This window comes from Barbus barbus, assembly GCF_936440315.1.
Source record: "Barbus barbus genome assembly, chromosome: 9".
NCBI classification, from domain to species: domain Eukaryota; kingdom Metazoa; phylum Chordata; class Actinopteri; order Cypriniformes; family Cyprinidae; genus Barbus; species Barbus barbus.
In genome coordinates this window covers 4,957,925-4,970,055 of record NC_136737.1, presented here as the reverse complement: position 1 = coordinate 4,970,055, position 12,131 = coordinate 4,957,925, and the positions used below count along the sequence as shown (strand labels likewise).

Genomic DNA, 12,131 nt, shown 5'->3' with positions numbered 1-12,131 from the left:
TTTTAATAGTACAGGCACAAGTGAAAACTTTCAGTTCATCCTTTTGTCTCTAAAACAATTGAATTTTGTAAGAGGAAGGAGAAACGGCTTCATTAGTGTCGCCCTCCTCCTGTGGGGTGAATTCAAGCTCCATTTAGAGCAATTACTTGAGCAGAAACCGTCTGTCAATCATTCTTAAGGGGGAAGAGTCCCAATTAATGAGCTCCTGTAATCCCTTGCTATTATTTCCTTTCTGAAGAGACACACACACACACACACACCAGCTCTCTGTCCAGCGGAATCCACTGGAGAACTTCTGTGCATTCGTGTATGTTTTCATGTTTAAAGTGAGAGCGGTTGAGGTCGGTTGGGGCATACAGTAGCAGACGGAGGCGTGCTCATCACCCGCATGTGACCCGCTGCAGGGAGAAACAGGTGGATGCGGGTCAGTCTGGAGACAGAAAGCGCACGGAGCATCTCGTGTCAGAGGTACGTCCCATACTGCGGTCACTCTGTCCTGTAGAAACTTTCTTAAAAAAAACATTCACAGAATTTTTTTCAATATTTGAATTAGTTGACATTCTTGGGTTTTGATAATATACATGATACACAGATATTACATATTAAAAATATATATAATTGCTATAATATTAAAATATACTATTATAGACATGTTCATGTAGCTGTAATATAATTATTAAATGTATATATTTAATATATAATGCATAAATATATAATTTTGAATATAAATATTTATATTTATCTAACACATTTTTATATAAACTCAATTTTGGAGGTTTAGATATTATTTGAATCTGGTTATGTATTTGGATTTATAGAAGAAAAATGCTAATTTTGCAGTTGTCAGATTATCAGTAATTATGAATTTTGTCATATGCCTAGATCATCTGATTTATATTGATTTATACAGATATTATATTGTGTTTTGTTGTCTTTTTGGGTGTCAACCATTTATTGTATTAAAAAATACTATATTGTGTGTTTTTATATGCTTGGATATGTGTTAATTACATATACATTTATAAACTGTTTATATATTATTATTATTTAAATTTTACATTGTCTTTAAAAATAAAGTTGGAAAAAAAGAAAATAGAAGAGTTATTTGAACTTGCTTAGCCAAACCATTAATACCTGGACAATATCTTATTTATTCTATAAATAGTCATAGAAATTAGAACTTATTAAGCCATTTATAAAGAAATATTAATGAAGAAATTAGCTTCTAATGCATTATTTAGTACACTTGTTGATTTTATTCTCTCTTTGAAATCTCCAACTAGGTAAAACCAGTCCGTTTTGGATTCCTCAATCAGATCAAGATCAAGTGTTTTCATTAGTTGGACGGCCTCATCCCAGCATTCGAATGCATTTGTCACTGGACACCATGAACATGGTGGATGACAGCTGTCTTTCGCCCAGTAACTTCCATGAGTTGGTCAAAGCAGGGGGCGTGGCGGTGGGTGCCCGTGTCCACAGTATAGATGTCATCCTGGGCTTCAACAAGGACCAGGATCCTTTGCTCAACCCTGGCAGCAATGTTGTATCACACAAAGTTGGAGGTGAACGTCTTGGAGATCCAGGGAAGCAGGACCAGCGGGTACAACCCTACAGGCAACTGCTACCCCTCAGGGATGGCTCGGAGCAACCTGCATTTCACGGTGAGTTCTTTATGGGACAAATATCAAGTGTTTCTTGCAATTACTCCCTAACTAGCCTCCTGTGAAGGTTAGTACATTGAGACACACTGTTAAAAACTAAAACCCAGAAACTGACACAGACCAAGTTCTTATGCTGAGCCCTCCTGTTGATTTTGTCACCTCCTGCCACTGTCATTTTAAGATGACAGTGGCAGCTCGCCAGGGCATTAGCATCAAGCATCACCTTAAGAGACCTAGCATCAAGCATCACCTTAAGAGACCTAAACGAAAGTCTGATGCTTCTTTTACGCAACTTGCAAAACCAACGGCACAGTTCCCTAGATGCATTCTGTTTCTATGTCATCCATAGTTTCCACTATGGAATGTAGAAAGATGGATGCTCCTAGAGGATGATTGTTTTGCTTAGTTGTTCTTTCATAGTGTTGTACACTTGAAAGTTGCCTCAGATGTTTAATCTAAAATTCCTAATTAGAATATTGTTTGACATGCATTAAGATAATAGCTAAAATAATTTGGTCTTGGAAGAATCTTCAGAAATAGTAGACTTTGTTTGAGGAGAATTGGGACATCCATTAGTCAAGCATTCAAACTTGAGAAACTCTTGCAATTATGAAGAGATCTTGTTTTTATGGAGTGTTTTTTGGCAGTGGTAATATGCCAGGCTCAGTCGAGTCTAAATACGACAGAGCGATCACATTTTCAAGTCTTTACAAGGCCTTTTCAAATCTGAAAATAATTTGGCAATGGGGCTCATCCCTGGTTTTCATCCCCTTGTGGAATTCCTATAATCTTCTCCTATCTTAAACAAGATTGCACAACTATGCATGCCGACATAATCATTTTTCCATCCTGCGCCAGTTTTTTTTTTCATTGGGCTCATAATCCATCATGCTTCTTAGTCCTGTGATGAGAGAATCTCTTGCATGACCCAGAGTTGACTTGTCTGTTATCATGACTCAAAAGGGACAAGATCCTTTTGAACGGTTTGAGCCTTTGAGATCGATTGTCCTCATTTTACGCGAGTTGCCAGCAAGTCTGAGCGTTTTTATTGGGCTGTCTTGAATCTGACAGGCGGTGTGCTGATCCTTGAACCAGGATTGACCCCCTACCATTGTGTGAGTTCAGTCTATTGCCTGTTAATGATGCTAGCTCCGCTAACCCAGAACGCTTGTTCCTGCCTGATAATTAAATTCCTGCCTTGTACTTCTGAGTTGTTTTCATACTTTGTTTTCATGCAATCACTGTTTTATGGAGTGTTATCCATTCTAGATAACCTACATGCATTTTATTTCCACTACGGATAAGTGTATTCAGGTAGTCAGAAAGTCTGTGTTCATTAGCATACACTTTTCCCAAAGCGTGAACTTGCCATGTGCTGATTGCAAGGACAGTCACCCCAGGAAGCTTAAATCTGCAGTTAAGTGTCCTCAAGGACACAGTAATGATAAGGGTTCACTTCAAGTCCAGTTCATTGGTTGATCTTATCTGGGATTGAACCTGCAGCATCTGAGTTACAAACAGAACCTGCAGCATTTTATAACTAATGAAAAATGCTAACAGATAAAAGTGTAGTATTATCAATGTGTAACACGTTTTATATTTTTAAATCTTCTTTTTTTCATATTTTCAGCATTGAAAATGTCTGTAGATACCATTTTGGGGCCGTATCCATGACTTGCTAGCTTCATGATACTATCACCAATTTAATGTTAACAGCTATTTGGTTTGCATGTACATAACAACTTTGCAGCTATTGTTGTTAATGTTCACTTGTTTAGTCAGCATGTGTTCTGAGCTTGTTTACAGTTGGACAGCACCAACCTACATCTTATGAGTGCAGTACACAAATCCACTTGCCCTGATGACAAGTATTTTACTGGAATTAACTGAATTATCTTGCCAACTGCCAGTGGTTCTTTCCAGTTCACCAAGGTAAAGCTTTTCCTAGAAACATAACCTTATGTTGAGGACATGGGGTAGAATCAAATTAAGCCCTTAGGTAGATTATGGTCTGGTCTATAGGGAAACCATCAGGGGAATTAACAGCTACATCTGTTTCTGCTTGGATTACAGGATGCGAAACCCTCAGTGAAAGCCATGCCTACCATCAGTGACAATAAAACTTCTCTAGTCCAAGCCTGTGTATTACAAGAGCTTTTGGCCAGGAACATTATGGTATTAGAATGGTATTTTGGAAATACCAGATCATTAATGAATTTACATGTAGTCACCATCTGTAAATAACAGAGATCATATTAGTCATCTTTCCACTACTTAATTTTACTGCAGTGTAAAATAGTAGGTTGTGTGGTGCTAGTGGTCAAGAATCAGGACTGGTAATAGCAACGTTGCTTGTTCAATCCCAAAAGAACTTTGTGCCCTTGGATATGGTTCTTAATCCCAGGTTGTTCCAGTGGGATTGCAATCTTGCAATATATTCATAATGCAATTCTGTTGAAACATCATGCAAAAGTCTGTTTAAAGTGGACTCTCAAGTCATGTCTTTTGTTCTTCTGTCACCTGTGGCTTTAGACGCTGACATATTCTCCAACAAGTGCGACGGGGACTTGAGCGACCTGCGGAAGTCCATTGAGAGTGACAGCAAGTCTCCAGACTCGGCCGATGGGGAGCAACCCAAGAAAAAGCACCGCCGCAACCGCACCACCTTCACTACCTACCAGCTCCACGAGCTTGAGCGAGCCTTCGAGAAGTCCCACTACCCTGATGTTTACAGCCGAGAGGAGCTGGCCATGAAAGTCAACCTCCCTGAAGTTCGAGTGCAGGTGTGTTTCAATCTCTTTGTGAAATTAAAAGTATCAGTTTCAGAGGAGATCATACCGTGTTTCCAATGTACGTTATGCTTTGGATCTGGTATGCTGGTTCCTACCGTGAGATGCTGGAGTTTTGGTTTCTCCTCATCTGGTTGCTCAACCACAGACGAGCTGATACCAGCAAGTCCACATTAGTTGACCACTTTAAAAAAGAACCAGCTTATTTTGCAAGACCTTGTTCAAGCAACTTCAGCGAAAAGACCAAGTAGCACTAATCAGCATTCACACCTCAGCTGGTCTTTTCAGTGGGGTTTCTAAGCATGATCCATGACAAATCTAACTTTGGTCGTTTCCCAGTAAGTTCGGCAAACAAATAGTCTTATTGCACAGATGGTTTTTGTGAAACACCATCTTACAAGCATAGGGTTACCATAACAGATTGATTAATTGAGGTGTGTGTGTTTGCCCAGGTTTGGTTCCAGAATCGCAGAGCCAAATGGAGGCGACAGGAGAAAATAGATGCCAGCACTATGAAGCTCCATGACTCCCCCATGCTCTCCTTCAACCGGCCCCCAATGCACCCCTCCGTGGGGCCCATGAACAACACGCTGCCCCTTGACCCTTGGCTGCCCTCCCCTCTATCTAGTGCCACTCCAGTGCACAGCATCCCAGGGTTCATGGGTCCTACACAAGGACTGCAAGCTGGCTATTCCAGTCATGGTTTCCTCAGTCCATCCCAAACAATGGCCCAAAGCATGCAGCCCATGGCGCCACCTCCATACCAATGCCCTCCTCCCTTCACCGACAAATACCCTCTGGAGGATGTAGATCAGCGCAGTTCAAGCATTGCTGCTCTGAGGATGAAAGCTAAGGAGCACATCCAGTCCATGGACAAAACCTGGCAACCCATGTGCTAAGACATCTCTCTTTGACTGTGGGCCTTCATATTTCTTGGTTACTAATTGGCACTGAAGGCTACTCAAGAACCATGTTTCTTGTCTCTTCTCCAGGTCAGAAAACTTTGGGGAAGCAAAATGTAGGCGTTAAATGAGTTATTTATTTTTTGCAACTGGATATAACAACAGCTAAGTCTGGATAAAGAAAAAGTTGTTTAGCATGTTCCATATATGTATTTGTAAGGCACACATTGGCGTGTTTTATGTCTTTCACTGTCCTAACAGGTTTAATTGGTTTTGGAATGGATTCTAAAACCAGAGTTACTGAAATGTGAATATGAGGGCGTGTTTTGCATCACATGACCTCTGTCCGCAAATTCACACTTCCTCTTGAAAGACTGGTCCAGCTGTTTTGGGTTGAAACAGAAGATAAATATGGTCAGTGGTTAGAAAGGACCTCATACACAGGCAGCTGATTTCATCCCTCGTTTTGATCACAAAGGCAAGGACAAGGGGCAGAAATGTTTTGGGGGAGAAGTTTGTACGCCTCAGTGTTCATTAGAGGCAAATGCTTATTGGCAGACCAGTCTCCTGTACGTGCAGAAGAGCAGAAGGGGAAACTACCTGCCATCACCCCATCATGACTCCCTCTTTGTTTGGGCCAGTTGATGCAAATCCGATCTTTTTGTTTCAGCTTCTTTAGAAGGAAAGATTGTCAGAGACTTGTCACTTTAAGACACCAATCAAAATCAGAAGGTTTTTTTTAGATGAAACACCATCACTGTGCTTTAAGTGTAATTTTATGATGACTCCGAGAATAATTAACTTTCAAAACAGACCTGGCTTCAAAGGACCAATGTCATCGCCCACAAAAAAGCGGGATTCGCTGCTTATTTTCGAAAGGAAACTCACTCAGTTCATGTTGCCAGAGTTTTTGTAGCAATAAATCATGTGTAGTTGTGTTTGACTAATAAAGTTCTGGACAGCTAGATATTGACTCCTGTCATGAAAGGTATTAAATATGATTCAGGATGATTATATTATTCATTTGAACAAACTATGCTTACTAATAATGTTTTAGCTGTTTAAGGATGTCAAGGATGACGAGTTTCTAGATGTTATGAATATATACAGTTGATTAAACTGTACAAGTCAGTTGTTTTTTGTTTAATGTTGCTTTCCACAGTTCTGGGGTCCTTTGGGCCAAACATTAGTTTACAAACCGAATCTATGACGTTTAGATGACTTGCACAGTTTGAAAAATTGAAAAGCCAAAGTTAGACAGCAATATGACAATCATGGGTAATTAATATGAGTGTGTGATGTTATTTTTGTCCAAGAATATGAATGTGGCTCCTATGTTTGTAATGTGTCCTAGATCCTTTCACAATTACCTTTGAATCAAGCAGAGAAGTGAATGTCCACAAATGTTCTTAAGAATAAACAAATCGAGTTTCTCAGAGATTTGCTGTTGACTTGTTTTTTGGACGTCTATGTCTCTGGTTGAGCTACAGGAAAAGACACACCTATTTCACAGCCCCTCCTGTCTGGTCTCCTAAATGGTGGCGCCGAGCCAGCCTGTTAGGAAGATGAGGTTCCAGTCAATCAGCCTGGCCCGGGAGGGGGCATTGGCCCCAGGGTCCGCTGTTCCCTAATTGCCTCCTGACGCTGCTGTTCAGGCACATGTTCAGAGTGCCTGGTGCTCGGCTGTATTCATGATGTGTGAGCAATGCTCTTGGACAGATGGGACACTATGGGGCCATCTGGGGCCCCAAAAAACATGTGCTGGGAAAAGAGCAAAGGGTGTGAACATGGGTTTTTTCGTGTTGTACAGTTTGATATGATGATTACCACAGTGCAGAAGGTGTGGACTAGCTTTGGTCCAGATTTTACATTTAGGAGTGAAATAAATTCCATTGATCTTAAAGGGATCGTTCGCCTAAAAATGAAAATTTGTCATCATTTACTCACCCTCATGTCATTCCTGTATGAGTTTCTTTCTAAATATTATGAGGGATGCTGGTAATCAAACAGTTGATGGTCCCAACTGACTTGCATTTCTTTCCTTACTATGAAAGTCATGGGGACCAACAACTGTTTGGTTCTTCAAAATTCTTCAAAATATCTTCTTTTGTTTTCAACATAAGAACTAAGCTTATACAGGTTTTAGGAACGACATATGGGTGAGTAAATGACAACATTTTCATTTTTGGGTGAGCTATTCCTTTAAGCAGAGACAGAAGCCAAGGAGAAGATGACAAGCAACCACCCACCACACCCTAGCAACCGCTTAGCAACTTCAATCACTCCAAACACATTTGCTAATCCATAGCAACGAGTGTTGGAGTAAAGCATTACAAGTAACACAAGTTATGTAATCATAATTCTTTCCCAAGTAACTAGTAAAGCATTACTTTTAAATTTACAACTAAATATTTAAATTACTTTTCAAATATGTAAAGCCACTTACAAAACTAACACTTGTGTAGCAATATTAATGCTCAGTTTCAGTGAAAACAGGTTGCATTAGACTTTAGAATTGTTGGAATATACACTCCTTGCCATCTGGTTTGCTAATGTAAGCATAGTGAAAAATATACATAGTGAAAAATATTAGTACTGTGGCTGAACTTTGCAGTGATCAAGGTAGGAAGTATTAGCGATTGCGCGGATGGGAATGGAGGGTGGGAAGGTTGCTCATCAAGGTTAATGATGGAGAAAATCCCCCAATTAGAGCTTTTTCCCGCAGGCCAGGATGAGTTCAGTGCGAGGATTAGTGGCCAGGCCGAGACTGAGCAGCCACTGACCGCTGCACATCTTGGCAGACGGGCGGCTGGGTTGTGGGTAAGCATGCGTTCAGCTGGACTGGCACAAAGGAATCATGGGAAAGCAGCAGTTCATCCACTGCGAAAAGCTTTGTTCGCCAGGCTGATGGAAATATGCTGTTTTTCCACTCTCATGCTTTGAATGTGGGTCAGTCTGTAGTGTTTTTGAATTTAAATTTGACCTGGTTTCAATCTCATGAACTAAATTTAAAGTGGCCATAATATTTTCTAATAGCCTATCAGCAATATGGTGATAATCTTTTGTGATCACTATGAACTATAACATAAAACCACAACTTGATTCAGTTTATTTTGCTGAGTGATCATATGGTAATCGAGGGAAAACCCTGGTGCTCTGAATCACAGGACACCCCTACAGAGTTATTGTATTCATTAAGAACAATTAAGTCTCTAACGACTAAATTAATTGCATAATCTATTATTTTGCTCCCTCGACACGGCGCAGGCTGAAGTTAACAGGCTGATGGGGATGACGCGTTCCTCGAAGGGGATAATACGGGAAGCCAGCGGAATTAATTGGGTTTGATTAAGCGAGGTTTTCAATGGGACACGGCTCTTTTCGCATGACATAATTAGAGGTCATGGAGAATGGGTGGGAGGTGGTGGGCTGGATTTGAGGCCTGGCGCCAGTATTCTTCTCATCAGTGGAAGTGAAAAGGGTTTTTTGTCATCCTTTGTAAACGTGGAGTGCTGATGATTAGTAGGACAGTTGGAAATTAATCATTTAGAGACATTATAAGGATATTCTTCAATTAGGGCACTTCTTTATAACCTAGTATGACTTTAAAGGTAAAAAGTATAAAATGCTAAATGTCTCTTTTTTTACTCACACAAACATATCTGGGTGAATCAATCAGTGTGTTTCTAATCTGCTAAAAACAGAATATATGCCACGCTGGTAGACCTATAACAAGATTACATGCAAAATCATTCCAAAAGATGATTTTTTTCAGTATGTCTAGTACGCTGATAGACTGACCTAATTTTTAAGAACCACCTGCAGTTTCTGTCAAAGTATGTATACACATAATTATTTTGTATATTATTATTATATTATTCCTAATTGATTAAGACAAAGTTACTGCCACCTACTGGAGTAACTTTGAATCAATTGAAAATGATTCACTGTTTTGAATCACTCCAAACTGCAAACACTGGTGAAGCCTGCTGGTCAAAACTGTGTAAATGCAACAAAAACACACCTTTTATGCCTAAAAACACCTTGACCCATTGCTAATGTTTCATTGAAAGTGTGGTCAATGCAATTAACAACCATCAGATACCATTTAATAAGAAGTTTATGTATAATATACTTTATATTTTATTAATGTAGAATTGTATGTAAGAGAGTTGGAGGGCTTGGCCTGTTTAGGCCTGTACTTGCTCTCTTCATCAGGGGTCGCGCCACAGAGGAGTGATCCGCACAACCAATTTGGCACGTTTTACGCCGGATGGCCTTCCTCTTGGCTAAACAGCCCTAAAAGAGAAAAACTTTAGCTTTTCATCATACAAACACATCATTAAAAATGTCTACAAATTGAAACTAATTTGAGATCAGACAGGTAAAAAACTAGGCACTGAGTTATGAGTTCACAGAGATCCTCGCCCCCTAGCGGCGTCAAGACATAACGAAGTCTCCTTTACACTGGTTCAAAACAAATGATTCAATGCTTTTTGAAAGTGCCCATCACTAACAAAAAGAATGAACTGTTATACAATAATATAATATAATATAATTAGTACCGTCAAACGATTAATCGCGATTAATTGCATCCAAAATAAAAGTTTGAGAATAATATATTATGTTTATATATTTCGAATTGCTCTCGCGGTACTTTGATGTCATACGCTGATCATCTGCGTGGTGCTGCGCCAATATTTATATATACTATAAAATATAAGCACATGAATATATAAATGTATAAACATGTAAATATTTTCAAAATATATACTGCATGTAAACAAAAACTTTTATTTTGGATGCGATTAATCGCGATTAATCGTTTAACTGCACTAAATATAAAATGACTTTGCAGTACAACTGTGCTCCGTCAAGGTCTCAGTAGTATTTTTTGTAACATTTGCATTCTGATTTCATTCTCGTTGCGAGTGTGTTGACATTTTAGTTACGTATTTGTGTTCTCCATTTGTTGACGAGTCAGATGCTCACGAAGATGAGCAAGTGATCAATAAACACCACATGAACCAATCACCCCGTTGATCCAGCAATAATTCTCTTCATGTTCATCCTGCAGACTGTTGCGGATCAGGAGGTCTTGGTGCTAAAGAACAGGGCATTCAAGACCCTATCAGAGTAGAACACGTCCGGGACAAGTGGGACCAGTATAAAGGATTGGGAGTCCCGCTGGACGATCATCACTAATATTGATGCTAATACAATGGTTAGGGGTTTATTCAAACTATTAACCCTAAGAGTTAAACTCAGTATTAACTGACAATGTATGAATGTGTTGTTTTTTTCATCTTTTTCGTCCTCAGTAAGCAGAGACCCACAGGATCCTTCCAGCATAGAGTGGTCACCCATCACACGTGGTCTGTATTTTTTACTGTGGATGTCATAATGCTGTTTTTCACATTTGTTTGGACATGTTATCTTGCCCTTGGTTTCTTTTTGTAGTAAAATGGATTCAAGCATCATATTGTAACTCACAGAGGTGTCAGTGTCATCGCAAGTGCTTCCTTTGATTAATCTGAGAGATTGTACAAGCAAAATAAAGATGTTTTAAAAAGGGCACAGTGTTTATGTAAACATTTTATTTATGCATGAATGATTGAAGTTAAGCACGATGAACAGATACTGAAAAATTGAATTTTTTTTTGTTCCTCATCAAATATGACCTCTTTAGTATCCTCTAGTGTGGTGTATCTGTAATCAGCAGGTCCCAGTGACTTGATCACTGATGTGTTGTGACGCCTGGTGGAGTTGATGAATGCTTTAGTGAAGGCCAACTGCTGCCGCAACATGTCGTTGAGTGCAAAATCGGCAGGACTGTACGCCGTCAAACCTGTTAACATGGAAGATAATGAGCTGGTTCAACTTGTAAGAAAAGGATTTCCTCAGTGACTGAAATGTTCTGATTCTTTATAATAACCATTTGAGATATTCATGTTTTCTAGGTTCAGGGTTATTCAGACGTAAAGCGTGTAGTTCATATTGTGTACTCTCTCTCGATGGTTTCATCGCTGACTGTGTGACTGGCTATTGGGGTGGGGTCCACATACGTCATGCCCAGTGATGGACCAACGGCATCCATGCATGGAGCAATTGACCACATAAATGGGTGGATCCCATTGGGATGTCCAGGTCTTTCCAGGTTTTTTGCATTACAGTAATAGGAGTTTGGAGCAAAATGTGCTTAAATGGCACGAAAGTAGTGTAAAAAAAAAATAATTGATTTTAATTTGAAATATGACTTGGACGTGTTCTTGTCCCAAATACATTTTTCACAGAACAAGTATGAAAGACCTAAACATAAACAATAACCCTAAGGGATGCCCCAGAGAAATGGAGTTAGAAATATGATCTACACATGTTCTTGACAGGTTTTTTGAGGTTCACCCAAATACATTTCTCTCAGAACAAGAACAAAGTGGTCCTAAACTATAACCCTGAGGTACACCCCCAAAAAATAGAGTCTGGCTGGCCTGAAGTATCAGATAATGTTAACCTACTAGAAGACTATGTGTAAGTTGTGTCCATCTGCCTGAGTCTGTATTGCAACTTGCTTCACAGTCAGGACTGGGGCCGTGTGTTACCGTTGCATTGGATGAGCTAGACCTCACGGAAGCGTCTGAGTGGCAACTGGTTGATGATGATTGTGATGAAGTACGGTCATCATTGTCGTCACCATACTGAAATTATTTTTCACCCCCCGGCTCTTAATGCATGGTTTTTCCTTCTGGAGCTTTATGGCTGCACCACAGGTTTAAGGAAAC

The 12,131-nt window shown here is 39.7% G+C and overlaps 1 protein-coding gene across 1 annotated transcript; it reads left to right on the top strand.

Annotated features, from left to right (window-relative positions):
• The first annotated feature begins 217 nt into the window (after positions 1–217).
• Positions 218–6,789, top strand: rx1 (retinal homeobox gene 1). The gene is made up of 4 exons (XM_079425250.1): positions 218–468; positions 1,284–1,661; positions 4,194–4,444; positions 4,903–6,789. The coding sequence occupies exons 2-4, from the start codon at positions 1,367–1,369 to the stop codon at positions 5,347–5,349; spliced, it is 993 nt and encodes a 330-aa protein (XP_079281376.1). The 5' UTR covers positions 218–468; positions 1,284–1,366; the 3' UTR covers positions 5,350–6,789.
• Positions 6,790–12,131: the final 5,342 nt, after the last annotated feature.

What these genes read in the sequence shown, in the direction of transcription:
- rx1 (XM_079425250.1), top strand. Translation starts at nt 1,367, where the DNA reads ATGCATTTGTCACTGGACACCATGAACATGGTGGATGACAGCTGTCTT. An exon ending in GGAGCAACCTGCATTTCACG is followed by an intron (nt 1,662 to 4,193) that starts GTGAGTTCTTTA and finishes CTGTGGCTTTAG; the next exon opens with ACGCTGACATATTCTCCAAC. An exon ending in TCCCTGAAGTTCGAGTGCAG is followed by an intron (nt 4,445 to 4,902) that starts GTGTGTTTCAAT and finishes GTGTTTGCCCAG; the next exon opens with GTTTGGTTCCAGAATCGCAG.